At 34.4% G+C, this 26,845-nt stretch overlaps 1 protein-coding gene across 2 annotated transcripts in view; it reads left to right on the top strand.

The window, feature by feature from the left end:
• The first annotated feature begins 982 nt into the window (after positions 1 to 982).
• tanc1a (tetratricopeptide repeat, ankyrin repeat and coiled-coil containing 1a) overlaps positions 983 to 26,845 on the top strand; it is a 91,754-nt gene continuing 65,891 nt past the window's right edge. For both annotated transcript variants that reach the window (XM_073851816.1, XM_073851815.1), the window contains exons 1-3: positions 983 to 1,046; positions 14,750 to 14,968; positions 20,667 to 20,759. In XM_073851816.1, the coding sequence (XP_073707917.1) occupies positions 983 to 1,046; positions 14,750 to 14,968; positions 20,667 to 20,759 (376 nt within the window). The remainder of the gene's footprint in view (positions 1,047 to 14,749; positions 14,969 to 20,666; positions 20,760 to 26,845) is intronic.

The following is a 26,845-nucleotide window of genomic DNA, read 5'->3' as shown; positions in this document are numbered from 1 at the left end:
TAAACCTCGCTCTGCAAGCTCACATTCATCCGCTTCTAATTTAAGTACAACGCCCATATCTGAAAATCCTATGAACAACCAATGCACAGAACCAAGTCTCCATCCTATATTTTTTCGATAGTCTATTTCACTTGGATGTGCATCACAATATGGTAAAGATCTGTCTTCCATTTCGATGCTACTTTTGGACGTTCAGTGTAATGTGAAATGCCTTGAATGCAGTTGTAGTAATGGGACAGTTAAACGTGTACAGCTGGATTCCAGGAGAACCCAGGAAAGGACGCTCTTCTTGTGTCTCCTAATTACCAGATTTCCACCTCTGACCTGCCTGTCACTGTGAGACCGGCCTGCAGGCCTGGATACTCAGATAAGCAGACAAATCCATTCTGCTATTTTAGAACGAAGTGGAGGTTTGGTAGACGGGCTGGTATTTCCTGCTATTGTCTGAAAGACGTGTCAGTGTGGACAGCTGCCGTGTGGACACATGGAATGAACTCATGAAGGACAGTGGCACACTAGTTTCCGTCTTATTTTGAGTGGTTTATAGCAACTGGCCTTTTCTTGCCTACTAAGGTTTTTCAGTTTTTCTTCAGTTTGAGCTGTAAAATTTATTTTTATTTCACTTTGGATTATGTGAGTGGCGTGCAACAGTTTACAGTGTGTGGGTACCGCTGGCACTCACTGTTTCTTTATTTATTTGTTTATATGCCTAAGACCAGGCAGCGGAGCGTTAATTAGATGTGGAATGTGGGAATTTCATCAACCAATTCCTCCTGTCACGAGGTGGCAACACACGCATACATAAAATGAATAGGGTGTTTTGTTTTCTATTGTGTTGTCAAGTTGTTGGAAGTTACTCGTCCAAAGCATTGAGGTATTATTGATCAGATCACTACTGCTCACAGTATTTATCTTACATTGTGTTTCTAAATGTGCTCTTCTTTGATTCATTTGTGTCTCTGCAGGAACAAAGGACTGTACCATGTTTAAGGGAGTGCTGAAGAAAGGGCGCGAGGGAGGAGGAAGAACTGGCAAAAGAGATGCAGGTAAGCTTCTTTATGCCCAGAAGGAAGGAAAATGATATTAATAAAGTGTTGCTAAAACCTACTGAACTGTACTTTGCTGTTGGCTGTTGTGTGTACGCTTAATTTAATTGCATAATTGGCTTATGGCCTCCAAAGAGATTTACAGTGCTGTGGCTGGGATTGGCCAAAAAAAAATATTATTGTAAAATATTATTACAGTTTAAAATAATAGTGTTCTATATTAATATATTTTAAAATATCATTTATACCTGTGATGCAAAGCTGAATTTTTATCAGCCATTACTTCAGTGTCAGCCAGTTTTCAGTGTCACATGATTCTTCAAAAATCATTCTAATATGCTGATTAATTACAGTTATTAGCAATATTAAAGACAGTTGTGCTGCCTTATTTTTGCTTTGGAACCTGTGATTCTGTGAAAAGGAACATCATTTATTAAAAATATAAATCTTTTTTAACAATATAAGTCTTTGCTATCACGTTTTATCAATTTAACACATCCTTGGTGAAAACAAAAGATTTCTTTTCAACTTTTTATTTGTTAAAGAATCCTGGAACAAAAATCACAGATTCCAACAAAAGATTAAGCAGCACCACTCTTTTCAGCATTGATAATAAATCAACATATGAAAATAATTTCTGAAGGATCATGTGACACTAAACACTGGAGTAATGATGCTGAAATGTATATTCACATAGAAAACAGTTATTTTAAATTGAAATAATATTTTACAATATTAGTTTTCCTGTATTTTTGATCAAATAAATGCTTGATGAGCATAAGGAACGTCTTTAAAAACCAATAAAAAACTTAGTAATCCTAAACTTTTGAGCGGCACTGTATGTGCTTATTGAAAAAAAAAAACTTATTTTATAAATACATTGTCTTTCAATAATTCAAGCACTTTTCAAGTACCTCTTTAGGAATATTGCTATTTTCAAGGGTTTTCCATGCCTTCAATTTAAAAAAGTCAAATGCAAATACTTCAGGCACTTTAAGCACCTTGTACGAACCCTGACAAAATAAAGAATTTTGAAAGATGAATGGAGATTGGATATTGGAGCTCACAAAAAGCATGCAAAATCATCATAAAAATACATGCATGTAGTCCATATGACTAGCATGCTATATTCCATGTCTTCAGAAGTCAGATGATATCTGTGTAACAAACAGACAAGAATCTTCACTGAAAATCTTGTTTTTCAGTGTGCCGTTGTGAAGAAGACTTGTCATAAATAAATCATTTATGATTGATTTTATGAACTGGATCAAGCCATTCACTGAATAGAATTCTCTCATGAAGGTTACTCTTTCCAAAATCAGATTTCAGGAATCACAAATTTAACTTTTTAATAATAATGCAGCCAGAAAAGAGAAGGGAAGAGCTCAAATTTGTATGAAATAATGACATACATTTTGGTTTGGTCATGACATAAAATCATCACATAACCTCAGAACACTCAAATTATAAGTCTTTTGGCACTTTTATAGTACTTTTTGCCATTTTGCAGCTTTATCAACTTAGTCCTGCAGTCAGTTTTATTATATTAAAATGAGGGGATGCAAATTAAATGTGTGTTCTACGAAACTCATATGAGTTATGAGATGACATGAGGGTGAGTAAATAACAGAATTTTTAATTTATGTGTGAATATTCCTTTGAGTGTCTCTGTGCTCTCAGACTTCACAGACGTCACTCTCTTGAAACGTCAACTACAGTGACAAGTAAGAGTCGTTACTTAATTAATGATGTCACGTTACCATGACACCCAGTACCACAAGATCGCCCTTGTATCCGCTCGGGCTTCTTGCTGAATTCAGCACCATAGCTGGCCCGATACCTCTCTCCCAGCGGAGCCTCTCAATGGAGCCGTGTTCCAATTAACCTCATTCATCTCTGCTCCACTCACTCACTTAAGTATGTCAAGACAAGTTTGAGAGCAGCCAAACAAACACTACCTGACCCACATACAAGAAACTTTTCATCTACTAATCTAACTCTGTGTTTTGTTTTGTTTCGTTTTTAAATCAGGAGACTGCAAATAAATAATTTCCCTTGTATATCCTCCTCTCTTGAATGTAGTTGATTGTCACTTTGTTCATTCTCTGATGTGCAAATCTGCTCTACTAACATCGGTGAACTCCCTCTGGTTTTCTTACTGACAGTCGATGAAGTCTCTGTCGGTTAGAGACAACACTTGTGTGTCCTCTAAAGAGACATATTGCTCATGAAGTATTTACGACACCTTATTGTAGCTGCAGGGGAATGGAGAGAGTTATCCAGCACACATGACAGATCAGACGCCACTCTTACGCTCTACAGTGCCACTTTCTGTGGCGGATCATCTGCCTGGAAGCTCTGTTCTCAGTTGCAAAAGTAATAAAGAACAGCAGATACACAAGTAGTGAGGTCATGAGAAACCTTTCTGGTGCCAAATATGACCATTTTTATTCAGTCAAAGTTTTTCTCAAAAGACAAATTTCCTACTAGCTACTGTTTAATATATTTTTCCCCCCAAAATATATTCATTTGTACAGACTTTTAAGACAAAATTAAACTAATTTATCTTTAATCTAAATTCATCTTTGCCTTCAAATGACTTGTTGCATATTATGGAAGCCTGTTTCTGCCACTGAATTAAAAAAAATAATTGTGACTTTTTGTCTCGCTTTTTTGACTCTTTTTTTTTTTTTTTTTCTCAGAACTGTAAAATATAAACTCACAATTTCAAGCTAAAAAGTTGCAATTCATATATATGTATAATTTTTTTTTTTCTTGGAATTGCATGATACAAACTTGCAACTCAGACTATTTCCCTCAGGATTGTGAGATATTTCGCAAATCTGAATTTTTAAAAGAACTTTATAACATGTGATTGCAAGTTATTAAATCAGAATTGTGAATATAATATAAACTCGCAATTGTAAGAAAATATCAGACATTTCACCTCCTCAGAAATGGACATTATAACTTGCATTTGCAAAAAAGGCAGAATTGCAAGATAAAAACATCAAAAACGTTTGTTTGTTGCAATTGTGAGTTATAATTGCAATTTTTCATGTTTCTATCTTTTTTTCTGATAATTTCTTATAATTATAACTTGCAATTGCGAGTATATATCATGCTATTTTTAAACTAACTTAATAACATGCGATTGCAATTTATTAAGTCAGAATTGTGAAAATAATATAAACTCGCAATTTTGAGAAAATATCAGACATTTTCCCTCAGGCAGAATTGCGAGAGGAAAAACATCAAAAAAGTTTGTTTCTTGAAACTGTGAGTTATAATTTCAAACTTTTTCATGTTAGTAACTTTTTTTTTTGTTAATTTCTTATAGTTATAACTTGCAATTGCGAGTTTATATCATGCTATTATTAGAAAAAAAAATCTGAATTCCAAGTTTATATTTCGCAATTCTGACTTTTATAACTCACAATTGCACAAAGAAAAGTCAGAATTGTGAGAGAAAGTGTCACAATTACCTTTTTTTTTATTCTTTATTCAGTGGGGGAAACAGGCTTCCATAGCATATTGCCATATGTACAGTATCAAAAACAATATAATCATGCCCTCTTCCAGCACATAATGATGTTTCAAAGCAACTGGTATATATTGCAACATACTACTGTGATCAATACTAGCATGCAAAAGTTTGTGGATGTAAATTTTTTTTTTTAGTTTTTTTTTTTTTAGTTTTTTAACATTTTTGAAAGTTAGTAAGAAAGTCACTTATTAAGACTGCATTTATTTGATCAAAAATACTTATTTGATAAAGCAGCTGAATTTTCAGCAGCCAATATAAATCTTTCTAATATGGTGATGTAGTGCTTATGAAGTATTAAAAAAGCCACATTACTGCCTGTAATGTTCTCAAAAACAATATACCATGGCAAGGGACATTTTTCTGGCCATATTGATGTCTGTCATATACCTTTAAGACATGGTCAACTACAGTAGGACAGATTCCTTCAGAAACAAACAATCTCATTTGTCCCTCTCCTTTTCCTCCGTGTTTTTGTCCTTGTACCCTTCCACTAATTTAAGCACTTTTTTTGCATTGTTTGGATTCCAAGCTGGTGAATTTGTCCTAAGATTCTGACTAACATGAGAACAATTTTGCACTTTGAGCGCATGTTGTAAAATATGTGGAGTTTTGAGGAAATAAAAGCAAATGAAAAACTTTTAAAAGGTTTGAAGCTTGTGCGAAACAGGAGAAAAGATTTAGACAAAAAAGGTTCTATGGCATCGTGCAGCACCTTTATTTTTAAGAGTGTAGGATATTTAAGTTATAGCTTTCAGAGCAATTAAAAAGAATTGTAAAATGTAGGGAGAGATAAGAGATATGCATGGCTAGAAAATAGCTGTAGGCTAACAGTATACTGAGCTTTTAACAAAATGTGTGGATAAATATATTATTGTCCTATTCAAAAACTTATTGAGCTGTCTTGCTGTCTATTCACTTCATAAACCGCTTCATTTTAATGCAGCAGCCTAAATGATTTGGAAGCTCATAAATGACTGATTTGGAATGCTGTACATGTGCAGCTACAGAAATGGCACACAGAAGAATCGACTCACAATTGATTACAATAGAGTTTGACATTTGCATGTTGCTAAGCAATTGACACAAAGCATGAAAATATGTAGCACACATGAATATTAAATAAAAGAGTCAATTTTTAATTAGACTGAAATTTGATCCTTTTTTGATACTCTGTTGTTGAATGACATTTAGAATTGACATTTCCCTTGACTCCATATGGAATCAGAATTTTTATTGAAAACGTACTCTTCTTTTTGCATTGCATTCTAGGATTGCCTTTTCCGTGAAGATATTTGACCCTGACCGCAAAACCAAGTAGCATGGGTATATTTGTAGTAGTAGCCAAAAATACATTGTCTGGGTCAAAATTATTGATTTTTCTTTTATGCCAAAAATCATTAGGATATTAAATAAAAATCATGTTCAATGAAGATTTTTTGTAAATTTCGTACCTTAAGTATATCAAAACTTAATTTTTGATTAGTAATATGCATGGCTAAGAACTTCATTTGGACAACTTTAAAGGCAATTTCTCTCTCTCTCTCTCTCTCTCTCTCTCTCTCTCTCTCTCTCTCTCTCTCTCTCTCTCTCTCTCTCTCTCTCTCTCTCTCTCTCTCTCTCTCTATATATATATATATATATATATATATATATATATATATATATATATATATATATATATAAACTTAGATGTATATCTCTCTCTCTCTCTAGAGAGATATATATATAGAGAGAGAGAGAGAGATATACATCTAAGTTTATATATATATATATATATATATATATATATATATAAACTTAGATGTATATATCTCTCTCTCTCTCTCTCTCTATATATATATATATATATATATATATAAATATAAATATATATATATATATATATATATATATATATATATATAGAGAGAGAGAGATATACATCTAAGTTTAAAAAAAATTGACCCTTATGACTGGTTTTGTGGTCCAGGGTCACATATAGTACCTGCAGTTCTACATTAGAATTTTTTATCTTGAAGATAGATCTTAAAACCCTAAACTTCTCTCTTGGAAGTGCAGAACTATTGTGTCACAGACTTTTGCTAAGTACTCATTTAACAAACATGTTTTTCAAAAACATATTACATAGACAGACCCCTTAGCAAACTTGTCTTGCTCAGTGGCACAATGAAGATGGCTAATGGATCTTTGTGGGATTCAAACCTACAAACAGCTCAGATGTAGTTTGTAGTTTGATTGTCTGCTACAAGTAAGCATGAAATCTGAGGCTGTATCACATCTTAATTTTTGACTTGAGATTTGAATGAAAGTTATATTTCTTAAGTAAAATTACCATAGTTAGTTGCTAAAAGATGGAATACACTACACAACTTTTGCCCAGATGTTTGCTAAATGTCAGAGCCAGGCTGCAGATCTGACTTGACATAGTCTAAGGTTTTTGTTTATTTATTTAGCTGATTTTAGAACACATTGTTTTCATTTGTCATGTGTCTTCTAGCAACGAGGCATGTGTTTCTGCTTGAGTTTGTTGTGTTCAAAAGATCTTCAAAGTCTGTTAGTGTGTAATCCTGAGTTATTGAGTGTGTAATTCCCAGTTTTTTCTGTGTAATTGTTAAAAAGTCTGCAAGTGTATGATGCCTTGTGTTTTAAAATCTGTTTATATTTTAAAAGTCATGTAGTTTATTTCATTCTTAAAGGGGTCATCAGATGCCCATTTTCCACAAGTTGATATGATTCTTTAGGGTCTTAATGAGTCCCCAGCCCTTTTTAGAGTGAGCTATTCTGTTGCATGTTCCCTTAAATACTAATGTTCTGCTTGCGCTGCCCCTCTCTGCCATGGGATGATGAGCCGTATTGTTTAGCCGCATTTTGCGAAACTTGCTAACCAACACATTATTAAGAAAGGCCATTTGCAAAGATGCATAAAAAAACCTTATACTCACTTCTGCTGTGGGTGAAGCTGCATCACGAATGATTTGCACGAACATAGACGCATATGTAGATCGGGATTGGCGCTTTCCTTTCAAAAACGAAAGTAACGTTAATCCTATGTGGCTCAGATGTTGGGAGTAAATGACGACTGCTCTGTTCATTATTACATCCAAAAACAGAACACCTCAATCACTTTGTCTTCCCTGCACCTGAGTCAACACAATGGCGATCGGAGGTGGACTGTTTCAGCTCAGTGAGGGCGGTAAAGCACTCATGTCAATCAACTATCGTGGGAACGGCCTTTGACGGTGTGTCATCAATGACCTGATTTAAAAAAGGGGATATTACTTTTAAAGATTAAACAAATACCACTGGGTGGATTTTTTTTTTTATGGCTCTAGGGTGGTTGTGTACACAAACTGCCAACACACACTAATGTTCAAACAACATGCAAAAGTGAGTTTTGCATCCGTTGACCCCTTTAAGCAGATAGAACAAGTTTCTAAGTGAGGATGTTACTGTAATACAGCCCCAGCAACTCTTTATCTCATCTAGTAGAACTGACGCCAATGATGGGCCAAAACATTCTAAAATAAGTTAACCAATAAGCACTTTCTACTGATTTTGTCTATTTCTGTTCGTCACTTTTTAATCTTTTCTCTCTCACTCCTTTTTTTGTAGATTTGAACTCTTTAATCCTTAAGAAACATACTTTGTTGGGATTTCTGCTTTCATGGATTGACCCTTTTTCGTATGGAATGTCAGATTGAAGTATTCTCCTGCCTTTGAACTGAGGCCTTGTAAAGGTCGGATCACAAAGGATTTAGCTTTAAAAACAGGGGCCGGTTTAATGCTGGGTTACAGTGCAGAGTGATACAGCATGACTATGGCATGAGATGTTGAGTTTACAACGTGTGTGTGTGAGTCTTTACTGTCCTCAGGTATAAATCTCTAGGAATAGAGTGACGTTCAGAAAGTTGATCCATCTGCATTGTGTGTGTCAGGGTAAGGTTTATGTTTTGAGGCCAGTTGTGTGTGTGTGTGTGTGCACATGCTCCTGAAGGGTTCTCTGTGTTATCTCAGCTGCTTTGGTGTCCAGTTTCTCCTTACTCAGCAGGGGCTCCTCTTGTAATTTAGCAGAGTCAGATTGTTTATGTAGACACTAGATTATTGTCTATCCACCTAATAAAACTCCCTTGCAACCAAAATTCTGAACTGTGAATTTAAATTAAGTAGTTTTGGCTCTCAAATGTAATGCAAGAGTTAATGTTTTTTTCAATTAATGCAAACCCAAAAATGAAAATTGTTATTTACTCTCCTTTATTCCAAACATGAATGACTTTAAAACCCTTTGGTCATCTTCCCAAATCTGTTGATTGTTGGGAAATGTTAGCTAATTAAAAACTGCTGTTTTCTAAACTGTTTGATTAGCTTGTACCAAAGATGCAGTGTATTGCTATGATGATGATCTTCTCTGAGATTGTAGGTTTGAATTCCAGTAACACAAAGGCTAATCTCATTACCAGAAACGCAGCTGGCCACATTTACAGATGAGTGAGCTAATCATGGAAAACATTCTTTGAAACGCTTAAGAAGTTCCAGTGGTGATCAGTCAACATGTGCGTTTTAGGCTAATCTGACAGATGCACCATGGCTTGCATGTCAGGTAAACACGACAGGCACAGGCTACACTGACTGATTTTTGGAGTCCTCCTGGAGAGCTGCTGGAATTTTGCCATCAGGAAGAGAATTAGGATATAGGAAATGTTGAAAATTTGGGAGCCAAGATAAAAGTGAGGCTAAATTACAAAAGGATGCTGATGCTGAGTCATGTAAGAGTTAAAGTTGCTGTAGGTTAGGGATGATTGATTTTATCTGGCTAATAATTCCAAGATGTTGTCGTCCATCTGTGCTTTTGCATGTTTTGATTTAGGGACAAATACAATTGTCAACCATTTCCTTCTTTTTAGGAGTCTGCATTATATTAGTCATCGCCCAATCTGTTCTTGGTTTGTATACTGTATACAGTACTGTTTAAAAGTTGTGTTTGTTAAATATAATTTTTATTATGTAATGTTTTGACTCCTGTAAATTATGCATGATCATTTAAGTGAAATGTTTATTATAGGAATGCACCGAAATGAAAATTCTTGGCTGAAGCCATACAAAATTAAACACTGGGCGAAGGCCAATTGCCGAACATGGTTTTTCGTGTTTTTTTCATGTATTTTCATGTATTTTGCCAATTTTTTCACCATTGCATAAATTAAATAGCCAAAATGTGCTTTTTACAGTTTTGTCTTGCTTTTCAAAAATGTTAAAAACGTTGTTAAAATGTTAAAAAACATTTTTAACATTCTAGTAGACATTATTGCCTACCAACAAAGCACAACACCGAACACTGACATAGCTTTTTTTTATTTTGCTATTTTCAGTTCATCCCTAGTTTATTATTTTAATTAGTGACTTAGAAATCTTACATATTTCTTTTTGTCATTTTTGCTTCATTTTTCCCTGCCAAAAAAGTAAAATTGTTTATCCTCAGATTCAAATTAAATTTTTAAATCCATCATTTTTGAAACTGAAGACTTTTTTTAGTGTCTTATGCTCAACAAGGCAATTATTTGATAAAAAATGAAGTAAAAACAGCATAAAACATCACTACAGTTTAAAATAAATTTCTATTTAACTATACTTAAATTCAACAGCCATTATTCTAGTCTTTAGTGTCTATCAAAGAAATTATCCTAATATGTGACTCGGACCACAAAACCAGTCTTAAGTAGCATGGGTTTATATGTGGCAATAGCCAAAAATACATTGTATGGGACAAAATAATAGATTTTTCTTTTTATGCCAAAAATTATTAGGATATAAGTTGTTCACTTCCAGTACAAAAATGTACAGATAATATACTCACCCCTTCATCCAAGATGTTCATGTCTTTCTTTGTTTTTTGAGGAAAACATTTTACGATTTTTCTCCATATAATGGACTTCTATGGTGCCCCGGGTTTGAACTTCCAAAATGCAGTTTAAATGCGGCTTCAAAGGGCTCTCAACGATCCCAGCAGAGAAATAGAATCTTATCTAAACGATAAGACATTATTTTAGCGAAACAATCAATTTTCAATCAAAATTTAGCTACAATTTATAACAATTTATAACTAAATTATACTTTTTAACCTCAAATGCTTGTTTTGCTCTACCTGAACACTGTTTTTTTCGGGAGAAAACAAAACAAAACTGATCGCTTCACTAGATAAGAACCTTATTCCTCGGCTGGGATTGTTTAGAGCCCTTTAAAGCTGCATTTAAACAGCATTTTGGAAGTTCAAACTCGGGGCACCATAGAAGTCCATTATATGGAGAAAAATCCTGAACTGTTTTCTTCAAAAAACATAATTTCTTTACGACTGAAGAAAAAGACATGAACATCTTGGATGACAAGGGGGTGAGTAAATTATCTGTACATTTTTGTTCTCAAAGTGAACTTCTCTAGATCATGTTCTATAAAGATAATTTTGATTGGTAATATGCATTGCTAAGAACTTTTCCCCACCCTTAGACCCTTAGATTTTCAAATAGTTGTGTCTTGGCCAAATATTGCCCTAACAAACCACAGATAAATGGAAAGCTTATTTATTCATCTTTCAGATTATTAAAAATCTCAATAAAAAAAAAAAATTACCCTTATTACTGGTTTTGTGGTCCATGGTCACATATGCTGATTTTGTGCTCAAAAAACATTTCTTATTATTATCAATGTTGAAAACAACTGCCTAATATGTTTGTGGAAACCATGATTAATGAATGAAAAGTTCATAGATCGGCATTTATGTGAAATGAGTTTGTTTCCCTTCCTTCCTCATTGCTGTCATCTGTCTGTCCTTGCCTGTGGCGTTTTTTTTACTTCCTGTTTGTGTGAAGAAGAGTTGGTACCATCTGGGGTTAAGGATTATTGTCTTTGTTTTCCTCTACTGTATGTTTCTATTTCTGTCTAGGTGTTCTTTTTACGGCTGGACGATATGGGCAAAATTTATATCACGATACATTTCTTAATTTCGATTGATACGAAATAATTCCGATATCGATATGAACATTTTTTTAAAAAGCCTACAAAGTCTACAAACTTCTGAAAAATGAATTTGCCAAGTCCATGAAACCTCCTTCTATAAAACTATATAATATAAATTGTTCACCTTTTATTTGTATTTTTCCCTCATACAAACAAGAAATGTAAAATTACTGTCAAATAAACTTAAGACTCTCAGACTCACCTTATTAATATTAATATCTTTAACTTTAAACTATAATGTAGGCAGATTATTCTTATAGGTTGAAACAAAAGTGCTTCAGACAGGACAAAAAACTATGAAAATTGCTGCAGAAAACAGAAAAGAAGTGAGCAACAAGCTGCTTATTGAAAATGCAAATGCATTCTCTCCCAGCAGGAGTCGCTTTTGGAACAGTAAAAAAGTGGTTTCCCCGGTATCAGCTGTACACAAAGCAGAGCTGCGCTCATGAATGCTACTTTATCAGATAAAATGAAAATGGCATCAAAACTTTTCTGAAAACAGTTGGTTTCCTTCAAAGATGCACACTGCATTTTAATTTTAAAATGTGTAGTGCTCTTGTTTTTTCAATCGCCACAAATTAAAAAGAATGTATGGGAAACAATGTATATCGAAATATCGGAAATGTGTTTACAAAACATACATTCTTTTATTTAATTTTCTCCAGAAGTTGAACATTTGTCAGCGTTTGCTGTTTCTTATAGTGATTCTGAACTCCAGCGTACCTGATTTACGCCACATTCCTGTGATGATGCCAAAACGCCAGCATACCTGATTTATGCCCACATGCTCATGAAGAGTCCATTTACAGCAGCTTGAATGTTTTTTTTTCTGTCTGGTTCGGTCTGTCCACATTTGACTAAATATAGGATTCAGCAAGGCCTCCGTCCAGCTCCAAACCCTCATTTCGACTGAATTTATATTCTGATAAATATTTGATGTCTGATGAATGGAGTCTCTGGTTGGTATTTTGGTCAGGCCTCCGTGTTATGAATGCAGGGCTGTAATTATTTCAGAGCTCTCTGGAGTAGACTGTCATTAGTCAGACTTGATTTGCTGGGCTGTGTTAAAAGGCGACCGACCACAAATCTGCAATAAAAGGGATGAAGAAAGCCATGCCGGCACATTTTCCACCCTATGGCCAATGTTACGTATAGTCTCCGTACTGGAGTGAAACCTTAAACTCAGTTCAAGTATCATTTCCTTTTAAAACAAAAATGCAAACAAAATTGATACAATTGAATAATCTTTTTCTATAGTAGAATTTATTAACAAAGCACTTTTGAAATATACTGTAAAAAATATTTTTAGTCTTTCTGCTTCAAAATTTATTTAATTCAATTTGTTACTTTTTTTAGCCACAACATGGAAATAGTTATCGATATTGCCTAGAATTTTACATTCTAAAAAAATGCATCATGAAAAACAAATGTTTTAGACATTCTTAGACAACCAACCCATATCCGCAGTCTTTAAGAACGGTGCAGTCCACGAGAAAATAACAGAAGAATTTATATAAATAACCCAGTTCGAATATTTTACATACACCTGATTCTTAATACTATGTTTTTACCAGAATGATCCACAGCTGTGTTTTTGTTTAGTGATAGTTGTTCATGAGTCCCTTGTTTGTCTTGATCAGGTAAACTGCCTGCTGTTCTTCAGAAAAATCATTCAGGTCCCACAAATCTTTTGGTTTTCTACTATTTTTGTGTATTTGAACCCTTTTCAACAATGTATGATTTTCAGATCCATCTTTTCACACTGAGGACAACTGAGGGACTCATATGCAACTATTACAGAAGTTTCAAACCCTCACTGATGCTCCAGAAGAAAAACAAAAGCATGCATTAAGAGCAGGGGGTGAAAACATTTTGAATTTGAAGATTAGGGCAAAACAAGAGAAAAAAGTTCAAAAGGCTCTTAATGCATGTTTTTTCCCCTTCTTGAGCATCAGTGAGGGTTTAAACCTTCTGTAATAGTTACATGAGATTCCCTCAGTTGTCCTCAGCATGAAAAGATCGATCTCAAAGTCATACAGTCATTGTTGGAAAGGGTTCAAATACACAAAAATGCTGAAAAACCAAAGAATTTGTGAGACCTGAAGGATTTTTCTGAAGAACAGCTTTAAAAAAAAAAAAAAAGGTGTGGATCATTCAGGTAACAACGCGGTGTTAAGAATCAAGGGGATGTAAACTTTTGAATGGGGTCATTTTTATAAATTCAACTATTTTCTCTTGTGGACTATATGTAAGCATCTTTTATGTGAAATATCTTTTTCAGATTAGCACTAAATAAACAATAACATGCATCTTATTTTGATAAAATTAACATTTTGCAGATTCCGAAAGGGGGATGTAAACTTTTGTCCTAAACTAAGCAATTTTATTATTGTGGAAACTGACAAGTTGAACAGGAGTAGCATATTGATTTTATTTTGTATTTCCTTTCATGTACACAGAGTAGTTTTACAGTTTTGTCCCTTTCATCAGTCTTCCTCCAAAATGACCGCAGGGATGTCCTCCTCATAATACGGCGGGTTGTCCTGTGAAATCTGCATTTCTGTTGGCTTTGTGTTTAAAACCAGCTTCGTTTTGGCAGTAAAGATCACCAGCAAACCCTGTTGTGGTGAGAGAAACTTTAGGCCTTGTATGTTTGCTTTGGAATGTTAAAAGAGCTTAAATTACTCTCAGCTTTCTTTGAAAGGGCTTATTATAGGAGGAGAAAGATGTATAATATTACTGTTGGTCATGAGACAGCCTTAGTAGTTTTTCCGTATGTTTTTATAGTGGTTTTGAAGTCTTGGATGCAAAAAGCCATTGGTAATGATACCTAGCTAATTGGATTTCTGTCATCTAACTGGAAAGCATACATAGATTTTTTTCTTTTCTTTTTCTTCTCACTTCTAATAGAATAAATTAATCTAATGCAAGAGTTTGAGACTCAAACTGTTCTAAATTATCAGTGTTTGTTATTGTGGTTGAATAAGTGACTCGTGCTTAATGGATCACTCATACAGGATTTCATTTTCGGCTTTGTTTAAAAAAAGTGATAAAACTATTTGCATGCAGATAACATTTATAATCAAGTGTTCAATAGAGAGGAGAAAACATCTATTAATTGTTTCCTTGTCTTTCTTATTTTGCTTAGGTGGTCAATCCCTCAGCCCCAGTTTCCATCACAGAGTTCAGGAGGAGGGGATTGTGGGTGTTCAGAATCATGGCAGTGGGCCACTGCCAGTACAGCCATACCCTTCAGAGGAGATGCTGAGGCCGAGTTTAACCAGAGGAGTGTCTGTCTCCCTCCCTTCCTCCCCCCTACTTCCTCCCCGCCAACCCTATCTTTCTCCAGTTCGGTCCAACAAGTCAGGTACGTAAAAGTCATTTTTTTGAAAGCACTAGGAGTCTGCGGTATTGACAGTTGAATTTCATGTATCATATTACATACATTACGCATCCATTCAGAGCTAATGAACAATGCATTTTTACAGTGTAAGATAACATGGATAGATAAAAGAGTACATTTCCACTACCAGTCAAAAGTTTTTGAACAGTAACATTTTTCATGTTTTTAAAAAAGTCTCTTCTGTTTACCAAGCCTGCATTTATTTGATCCCCAGTACAGCAGAAACAGTAAAATTTTGAAATATTTGTACTATTTAAAATAACTGTTGTCTATTTTAATATATTTTAAAATGTAATTTTTTCCTGTGCGTTCAAAGCTGATTTTTTTGCATCATTACTCAAGTCACATAATCCTTCAGAAATCATTCTAATATTCGAATTGCTGCTCCAAAACATTTATAATTTATATCTTAAAAACAGCTAAGTAGAATTTTTTTTTTCAGGTTTCTTTGATGAATCGAAAGTTCAGAAGAACAGCATTTTTCTGAAATAGAAATCTTTTGTAACATTGTACATATGTCTTTATCATCAATTTAAAGCATCCTTGCTAAATAAAAGTATTAATTTCAGAAATGTATAATCTCAGATGAATGTTAATCTTTGGATCTTGCTATTCATTAAAGAATTCCAGGGAAAAATGTTTATTGAACAGCAAATCAGCATATTAGAAAGATTTCTGAAGGATCGTGTAAAACACTAAGACTGGAGTAAGGATGCAGAAAAGGTAGCTTTGATCACAGGAATAAATTACATTTTAAAATATATTCCAATAGAAAACAGTTATTTTAAATAGTAAAGATGTTTCAAAATTGAAAAAATTTAAATTTAATCCTAGTGAATTGGAATGGTCAGTTAATATCTATCCTAATGGGTATGTCTGGATGTTTGATGTTCTAAATAGTACGTCTGCTTCAAGTAGTATGCTGTAAATTATATACAATAGACACATCAGTCAAGTTTACACTGCTAGGGCTTGTCATCTTTAAGAAGTTTTGCAGCTGTGATCTATGTAATGCACAAACTGTGCCATCTATTGGTGCTGACTTCTCAGTGTAGACCAATGGTTCTTAACCTACTTGACTCAAAAATCCTTCATTGTCTAACATTCAAAGGCTCCCATATAAGATACTTCCTCCTGTAATTCTGCCTCTCGTCTATTAACACAAACTGAGTGTCACTATATTAAATACATTTAATAATATTTGTTTTGTGATTTCATGTTGTTTTATGTTCTTCAATAAAGAAAACAAGTTTGAGGAAGAATAGAAAATGAACTTGTGAACTTCTATAACAATCTTGTTTTATATATATATATATATATATATATATATATATATATATATATATATATATATACACATACATACATATATTTGGGAGAAGAAAGCACCCCTACAACAACTTCTGAAAGTGTACAGTAGTGTTTTACCCTGGCTAGCATTACTTAATGTCATTTTAACATTAGTGTAATCATTTTAACATCCGTTTAGGAACTGAATAATACAACATAAACATAAAACACTGCTTAGTCTTCATTCTATGGATTTAATATGAACTCATTCTTATTTAATCTACAAAAGTTATTTATGCAGGAGCAGTTAGTGGTTTTCTTTATTGTCTTTTTGTTCATGGCTCTGAATATTGCAAGCTGCAGTGATATGCATATTGCGTTATGTACATTTGCAATATTTCGATAATTACGATATATTGCACAGCCCTAGTATTAAGATTAAACACAAAAGTTATCCTGTGGCCCACTTGCCCATTAAGTCTATTAAGAGCAACTTAAACAGACTACCTCACAGTCTATGCCAGTAATTCTCAACTGATAGCTTGCAGGCCTGTTCTTTTTTTAACTTTTGAAAGACAAGAAAAAATTAAAGGATGTGTAATCAGTCTACATTATTTTAGAGCAAATTAGTCAATTTAAATGTATTGTGCAGTGAATTATTGGCTGCCCAGATTCTTTTTTTTATTTACACATGAATATTAATAGATTTTATGTTTGATTTAAGGGCACATTTGGTATATCTGTGCACATTTTGGTATCTCTGTGATGCTCAGTATCAAATGGGAGTCCTGCAGCTACCATTTGAAAACCACTGGCCTGTGCAACCACCAGCATCACTAATGTTTGTACTCAAGGACAGCAAGGGCTGAGGGCAACATTTGGGACAGTCATGGTGTCATTTACCTGCTTTGTATAAACTGCTTAGAATAGTCTTCTAATTTTAATTTAAATAGTAAGTCATCAAATTTTTTCTTTAGAGCTGATCACTGGTAACTCTATTTGGCAACAGATTGGAAACTGGCCCATACGAAGGAATCCCTTTATTAAAAGACCCAGGACTGTTGTGAGGTCAAAAGTCAAGGCTCAAAGTGTAGTTTTTTTTTTGATTGTCAGACTTTGGAGTCAGTGTAGATCAGGGTGAACTTGAGTGGTTTCTTATAATGGATCTTTTAAAATTCAGTCTTTCCCAAATGTGTGATTGGATAAATTGTACACATTTAGCTCGTTGCTATAGATTACTTGAGAACTGATGAATGAAGCAGTATCATATATACTGTGTTACATGCATTACGTTATCGTTGTGGTATTGGTAGCTCTGTGCTGATTCACACTGAGCTGAGAGCTGCCAATCACATGGCAAGAGAAACACTTGGCAGGAACTCGCTCAGTATTCTGGCAACGTTTGGCGATTGTTCTTCCCACAGTCTTGCACCTCAGGTTGTGTGTTCATACCCACGTCAGCCCTATGTGCTGCTGAAATAATACCGCTCTTAATTAGAATGCTTTTCAGAACAAATTTTGTGTTTAAAAAAAGGGAAATGTAACACATTACAAATAATCTGCTTGATTTGTTACTAAGTGTTTAGATTATTATAACATTAAAGTAGCAATTCACATTCACAACAGCACTCACATTCTTGTTTCATAATAAATAATTAGTTTTCCTAAAAGTGTCCATTTCTCTCCTGCTGTAAGCTTTTCCTATATTAAAAAATGCTAAAGAAAGCATTCCTGCGCCTGCAATGCTATATCTGTTCCTGCAGGTGGCAATATACACCATTTTTCATCGTCAACGTTTGCTTTCCTATCACGTGATCCTGGTTTTGCTCTACACAATTCATTCGCATTATTCCAAAGGGAAAAAATAATGAATAGTTTTCAGTTATGTCAGTCAGATTTAAGTCAGAAACTACTATTCAAATGCTGTTTTAGGTTGATTTTAAAACTGAAAAGGCCTTTTATAGACCAAACCTTTTAGTAACTTGCCTTGTAGCAAACACTTTTCATCCAAAGGGTTGTGTTGAGGCTGCATATAATTACATGACAGTCCCCATCAGGAAACCTGTTGTTAACTGCCTGACTTCAGGATGTGGTAGTGATAGAGTTGTGATGGCGCTAATAGTTCAGTTCCTGAGTCAAACCTACACTGGTTTAATCCTACAGCCCTTCTCTATTGTTTCCCTTCAAACAATCATTAACTGTGTAATGTAATATTACCAGAGGTGCAAGAAGAGTCTGCAAAGTCGATGTGACATTGACCAAACAAACTCCAAACTATTTTTCAGAGGTGCATCTACTTTATTTCACAATGGCTGCCTGCACTCTTAAAAATAAAGTTGCTTTAAAAGGTACTTCACAGCAATGCCATAGAAGACCCATTTTAGTTCCACAGAGAACCATTCAGTCAAAGGTTCTTTAAGAACAATCTCTTTCTTAACTTTTTATAATCTGAAGAACCTTTTTTTCACCACAACGAACCCTTTTGTGAAACAGAAAGGTTCTTTAGGTGTTAAAGGTTCTTTATGGAACCATTTAAACAAAAAAGGTTCTAATTTCTGAAAGTGGGAAAGTTGCCACAGCCCTTGAATATTACTTTCAAATCTGTGTGCCAGTGGAGATGTCTGCCTTTATTCTCATTTCAGGCTTCTCTCTGATGTTTGAGGCTTTGTATGAGGAACCGCTGTGAAGTTAAATGGAACAAATGTTCTTGCAGACAATTCAGGGCTGAGAATGAGCTGATTCAGCTAGTGGTTTGTGTGCTGAAGTAACCCAGAGACCATGTTTTCAGTTTTATTATATTTTATGTGTTATTTGGTCTAGTATTATAGACCAAATAATAAACTATTATAGATTGGGCTTTTGAAAGAAACTAATACTTTTTTCAGTATGGATGCATTAAATTGATCAAAAGTACAATTTTAAATAAATGCTGTTGTTTAAAATTTTATATACATAGTAAGAATCTTGTATAAGGTACATCAAAGTTTCCACAAAAATTAATGAAGTTTTTTTTAACACAGAGTAAAAAATGTTTCTTAAACACCAAATCAGCATATTAGACTGATTTTTGAAGCATCATGTGAAACTGGAGTAATTACTGCTGAAAATTTTCATCACAGTAATAATAACACTTTAAGGTGAGACACTGCAGGTGAATAGTGTTAAAAAAAGTTTTGACATTACTTACCCATTTGATTACATAGATAATTGCAAACATTTTTTGTATTACAAGTTTTCTAAAATGTTAGGTCTACATATGCAAATGAGGCATTATTTAATGAAATATGCGCTAATTTGCATACATTTCTAGAACAAAAATCTAAATATTAGATAAAGTCAGTTTCAAAATTCTTTTTTAATTGTTTTGACATATTAGATCAAATGTTTTTACAGAGGGGATTTTGGGTATCTCATTTTGTCACGCCATAATTCAGAAAAAAAACTGACCATTTTGGGGGAAATAAAATGTTGTGTAAAATCGAGCAAATTATATATGAACAAATCCCTCTGTAAAAACCTTCAGAATATAGACAGCAATAAAAATGTAAAGTTTGGTGTGTGTAAGTGCTACTGAAGTGTATATTTATGGTTCAGTCTAGGAGAAAAAAATCATTTTAAGAAAACAGCCTTTAAAAATTTGTATTGTAATTGAAATTATTGACACAAATAGAAAAAATGCTATAAAAGAAACACTTAAGTGTTATTTGGGTGTTTTCTTTCCACTAGTCTGAAAAAACACTTTATAAAACACCAAAAAGCCTAAAATCTCAAACTTGACAGGTGCATGAAAAAACTGTGTTTTGCCTGCAGTGTCTCCCCTTAAAATATAAAACAAATTGCAATATTAATTTACAATATTACAAGTTTTACTGAATTTTTGATCAAATAAATGCAGACTTGGTGAGCATAAGAGACTTATTTCAAAAATGTCTTTTCAAAAAAAAAAAATCTTACCAACCTTAAAAATTTTGTTATTTATTGTCTATTTCTCTACTCTAAGTGTTTTATGCTTTGGAAAAATTGTATATGTCAAATCATGCCAATACAGTTTGACTCTGACTCAGCTGATACAGGAGGAACTGCTGAGGGAGATTAAAATCATTACAGACGACTCATTTATACTGGAATCTGTCTGAGAGTACAGGACAGCCGATCACAATGTCACACACTCTCACACACACAAGCAGATCCACACGCAGCTCTGCCCAGAGATTCAGATCGCCAGTTTCAAAATCCCATCTGGAAAGACTTAACTGTCTCTGTGTGTGTATGTGTGTGTCTCTCACTCTCTTTCTCCTCCCTCTCTCTCTCTCTCTCTTTCTCTCCCTCTCTCTCTGCTCCGGTCTTTCTCTCATTTTTGTTCTGTCTGCAGGTTCAATCAGGACACCCAAATATGTGGAGAATCCTCGTGTTTCTGGAGATCCTGTCACCTGTGCTCTGAAGAACAGGAAGAAGAACAATACTGGTGAGTACTTCTTTCTGTGTGTGTGTATAAGTGGGTTTGTTAAGAAATTTATGCACATTAGTACGAATGTTTGCATTTGTAGTTATATTGATTTTTGTGTGTGGGTCAGGTTTTGTTACATTGTGGGGACCAGATGTCCCCTCAAGGATAGTAAAGCAATAATCGGACCTAACCTAGATTTTCTGAATAAATAAATATGAAATGCTTTCTTAATGAAAATGCTTGTGTGAGGGTTAAGTTAAGTTGATATAAAATGTCATTACCTCAATATAAAAGCCATAGAAGTCAACGGAAAGTCCCCACAGTCTTTGACTGAGATTTGCCCTTGTCGTAAGCTGAGGGATGGTGTTTTTAAGATGTGGGGAGTTACATGAATTTACAGCTGAGAGTTCAGTAAATCCAGCAGTCCATTAAACCGCATTCTTCCCTCCCTCTTACTTGGTATACTTGTGTCTTCTAGCGCCAATCTTTTCTCCTGTTTGCAGTTCTTTTTCTCTGTAGAATGCTGACCTGTGCTTGTATGTGTTGGTGTGCTTAGTGAATGACTCAGTCTGTCATTTTTGACAGTGATGCTGTAAAAGCCAGTTTTTCAGCAGATTTCAGCTCTGCGTTGTAAAAGCTAATTGGAATGTGCATGGAATTTGGAGAGTTACAGGTGGGCACGTAAAGAAAGGTCACAGAATGGTTGCGTTAGATGTTTTCACACATAAAATTGAAGTTTAAATATTTATACCACTAGTGAACATGTTTTTATACATTTTGTATTTTTTTTTTCGTTTTTCATTTATTTTATCAAAAATGCAAAAACGCTAATACATTACATTTTAAAATAACTGTTTTATGTTTAAATCAGTGCTGGGTAACGATTAATCACGATTAATCACATCCGAAAGAAAAGTACCAGTAGGTCCGTTAAGAAATGTATTCTTTTATACGAATGTTTGCATTTATGGTTTCATTGATTTTTGTGTGTGGGTCAGGTTTTCATACTTGATGGTCCCACAAGGATTGTAAAGCAATAACGAGACCTAACCTACATGAAATATGAAATGCTTTCTTAATGAAATGTTTGTGTGAAGGTTAAGTTAAGGGGATATAAAATATCATTACCTCAATATAAAAACTATAGAAGTCAATGGAAAGTCCCCACAGTCTTTGACTGAGATTTGCATAAAAGTAAGAAATAAAAGTTTTTGTTTATAATATATGTGTATATTACTGTGTATATTTATTATGTGTGTATGTATATATATTATAAAGACACAAACATACAGTATATATAGAAAATTATTTACATGTACATATTTATATTTATATGAACATAATTTATAATAAATATATTAAATATATACACATTTTTCTTAAATACCCGTATATACATGCATAAGTGTATTTTATATATACATAATAAATATACACAGCGCACACACACATATTATGACACAAAAACTTTTATTTTGAATGCGATTAATCGCAATTAATCGTTGCCGAATACTAGTTATTATATTTTACAATTGAAAATTTATATTTTATTCCTGTGGTGGCAAAGCTGAATTTTCAGCATCATTTGTGCCACTTGATACTTCAGAAATCATTCTAATATCCTGATTTGGTGCTCAACAAAACATTTTTATTGTTAAAAAATTTGAAAACCGTTGTGCTGCTTTCCTGAGGATTATTTGATTAATAGCACTTCAGAAGAATTTGAAATAGACTTAAAAGAGTAGTTCACTTTCAGAACAAAAATATACAGATAATGTACTCGCCCCCTTGTCATCCAAGATGTTCATGTCTTTCTTTCTTCAGTCATAAAGAAATTATGTTTTTTGGGGTAAACATTTCAGGATTTCTCTCCATATAATGGACTTCTATGGTGCCCCCGAATTTGAACTTCCAAAATGCAATTAAAAAGTATATAATATAAATTGTAATTTTTTTTTTTTTTAGAAAATAACCGATTGTTTTGCTAGATAAGACCCTTCTTTCCTCGGCTGGGATCATTTAGAGCCCTTTGAAGCTGCATTTTGGAAGTTCAAACTCGGGGGCATCATAGAAGTCCATTATATGGAGAGAAATCCTGAAATGTTTTCCTTAAAAAACATAATTTCCTTATGACTGAAGAAAGAAAGACATGAACATCTTGGATGACAAGGGGCTAAATACATTATCTGTAATTTTTTGTTCTGAAAGTGAACTACTCCTTTAACTTTTTACTCACTTTTGATAAATTTAATGACTGCTTTCAGAGTAAAAGTATTCATTTGAATTGCATAACTGCATAACTTTTACAACCCCCCCCCCCCCCCCAAAAAAAAAATCCTAGATTCTGTGTAGTCTTAAATATTTGCTCCCCACTGTAAACGCAAACACTCATACAAATATTGCCATCTAGACAGCAGTTGTTTTCACATTTATGGACACATGCAGGATTACACATATGACACATTCACAAATGTCCCCTAATTAAAAGTCATTTGTTATTTTTGGACCCTCTCCCTAGACACCTCTGCTCTTTTTCAGTCAGTCATTATGGTTGCTTTGGCTTTTTACTAATTTTCTACATCTAGAATATTGATGCATCTACAAAATATTAATTATGAAGCAGTCACACCTCCACCGTTTGATGATCTCCAGTGTAGATCATGAGACTGCACCAGATGCGGTGGCCCACTCCAGATAAACCTGATGTAGATGCAAATAAATGATCTTCATGTCAATGTCAGCCTAGATGACTTTGACTTTCAGCTTGAGGTTCATTGTCCTCACAGCTGTTCTATAAATGCTTTCCTCCTCTCCCTCCATACCTGTGTGGACTACAGACTGAGCTCAAAATGGACTCGGGGTCACACTGATTTTCTTTGCAGATCAAAGAACCTAGAATCATGGGAGGCTGAGTAAAGCAGACTTTAGAAATACATGCCACACACCCACTGCTTGCCTCCAAAGCAGATGACTATGAAGTGCATTAGAGTCTGACTCTTCCTGTGTAAAAGGCAATTATCATCTCTGTGTGCTCACTTACTGTTTCCTGAAAGGGCGGAAAAAATCCTTTGTGATGTCATTACAGCTGCCAGCACATCCACCTGTGATTGGGCAAAGTGCTGTGTAGATTTAATGATTTCATCCTGTGATGTAATTACCTCTGGTGGATTGGAGTGTTTCACACAAATGCTGGGCGTTTTTTTCTCTTGATCTCTGTTTTCTATAAATAGAGGGTGAGTGTACGGTGACTTGGGTAGATTTGAAATCAGCTGGGTTGCTGGTATTAGTCAACTTTCTTTGTGAAGTCTTAGGCCAGAAACATGCTCTATGCAAGTATGCCGACGTAAATGCTGTAAATCAATTCCAAGTGTAGCATAGTTCACCCAAAAATGACAATTCTGTCATTAATTACTCGCTCTAATGTTGTTCCAAACCCCTAACATTCATCTTAGGAGCACAATTTAAGATATTTTTGATGAAAAACGAGAGCATTCTAAACCGATATAGACAGCAACGCAACTGAAACGTTCCTAGGCCCAGAAACATAGTAAGGACATTGTTAAATTAGTCCATGTGACATCAGTGGTTTACCGTAATTTGTGCACAAAGGAAACAAAAATAAAGACTTTATTCAACAATTGTTTCATACCACGGTCCACTGCCGTTCACAAGAGTACCACAACACTCTTGTGAATGGCAGTGGATGGACTATTTTAACAATGTCCTTACTGTCTCTCTGGACCAGGAAATGTTCAGTTGCATTGCTGTCTATGCAGGGTCAGAAAGCTCTTGGATTTCATCAAAAATATTTTAATTTGTGTTCTGAAGATGAACGAAGGTCTTATTGGTTTGGAATGATGTGAGGGTGAGTAATTAATGACCAAATTTAATTTTGGGGTGAACGATCCCTTTAACGTGCATTCTTGCATCACTGTGGCAGTAACGCAAGCTGGCAGTTGTGGCCTACAAAAATACATCACCCCTGCATCACTCTATATGTGTTTAATCTAGATTAAAATGGCTAATTTGAATTCTGCTGAAGGCATTCAGAATATGTGTGCTACCCAAATTTTGGTTTCTGTGTACACAGTATGATTTGATGCGAGTTTTCTCAAATGAAACGGTAAAAGTGACACTCACAGCAGTTTTGGAGATTGAGTTTATCTGTTCATGTGAGATGCAAATGCCAAAAATTACCGGGAGCTTCACGTGTGTTTCAGTATGCGTGTACTAAAAGCGCGTCTCCACCATTCCTACATACAGCTAGGCAAACGGAACATACCGGATTCATATAACGGTCTTGTTGCATTTCAGTTTTCACAGACACTAGTCCATATCGCGATTTGAATTAAGTGACAGACCAACATTTGATTTATGAATCCAAAAAACGACGAATTTATGTGGCATTTCGCGCTATAGTAGATTCGGTTTTTATGAATGGAGGACGACGCAATCCCGTCTGTGTTTTGGCGGAGGAGACGTAAACGCGCGACCATATTCTATAGTCTTTGGTATACATCCGCGTTAAACTATCAAGGTGAAAGTCATCATATCTTGCGTAGTTTAGACCCAGCTCCCAACCCAAATTTGAGAATAGATTAACGCCGATATTTTTTTTATCGCCCGATAAGAGTCTCACGTTAACGCAGCACGTTAACGCCGATAACGGCCCACCACTAGTATTAACTTATATAACATATATGTTAGATTATTGTTTAAGTATCATTTTCATATTAGCCAACATTGGGTATTTAAGTCTTTACATTTAAACCTTTAAAAACATAAATAATGTAATGACACTGATAAATGTAATGTATGGCAAATAAAACTTTTTCATGCTGTGAATTTTGTCATGATGCCTAAATGTACTTGTAACATTTACAACAATTCTAGTTTAGTTTTGATCAACTAGTAGTCGTTCATTTTAAAGGGTTGCTCCACCCCAAAATGAAAATTGTCATTAATCACTTACCCCCATGTTGTTCCAAACTCATAAAAGCTTTGTTCGTCTTCGGAACACAATTTAAGATATTTTGGATGAAAAGCGGAAGCTTTGTGGCTGTCTCGTTGACAGCCAAGTAAATAACACTGTCAAGGCCCACAAAAGTAGGAAAAGACATTGTCAAAATAGTCCATCTGCCATCAGTGGTTCAACCATAATTTTACAAAGCTACGAGAATACATTTGTACGCAAAGAAAACATAAATCTAAATTAACAAAATCTGAAAAACAAAAAACACAGTTTGAGTCGAACGAAAACAGCGTAGCCACGTGACGCAGCTGACAGTCAACAATTAGTCACATGTTTAGTAATAAACCAAATAAATCATAATGAGCTTTTAATTGTCTACATAGCATTATAAGCACTCAAGCGAACACAAAAAAAGCTTGCCACAGCACAAGGTGTAATAATTATGAATGTGTCAGGGAAAAACAGCAAGGAGACTGCATTAATGTTTTAATAATTTATTGATAAACTAGTGCTTTCTTTGTTTTCAGTTAAAGAGATGAAGTCGGCGACACTGACCTGTCATCCCTGCAGTAGTAATGCGCCTGTATGCATGTTTCATACTGATTACTTAATCTGAGGATATTTGTTTTCTATTTGAATTAGTTCATTTGAAAGTAGACATTTCACTCTCTAGAGATATATTTTTCATGTCTGTATGGCAAGTATACACAGAGTTTTAAAGTTTGGCGCTTAGAAAACGCATCATGTTTGCTTTCATTATTTTACAAAAGCGCAATGTTTCGTTATTATTGTAAGTGCACCCAAATAAACGTAGAGTCTTTACAGATTCGAAGGATGTATTACTTTTATTTGCATTACCAAAAATTTAGTATTTTAAAAGCAAGTGACCGCACCGATGCCTCCATCTGTCATGCAGTAACCCTGCTACTATTCAGCTTCCACACTACACACAGACACTTAAATAGCATACATTTTTCTAGGTTAACATTAGATAAGGATGCCATGTAAAGTTGCTACTACATGCATCTTTCAGATGAAAAGCCATATTTGAGGTCAATGAATGAGCGTTTGGATGTCCTGCCCAATGTACTGTATTGCCACACTTCACTTCCTGTGTAATATTTTATTTTTA

The sequence above is a fragment of the Garra rufa genome, chromosome 12, assembly GCF_049309525.1.
Source record: "Garra rufa chromosome 12, GarRuf1.0, whole genome shotgun sequence".
Taxonomy (NCBI): Eukaryota; Metazoa; Chordata; class Actinopteri; order Cypriniformes; family Cyprinidae; genus Garra; species Garra rufa.
Note: the sequence above shows the minus strand (reverse complement) of the source record. Positions and strands in the feature narration are given on the sequence as shown.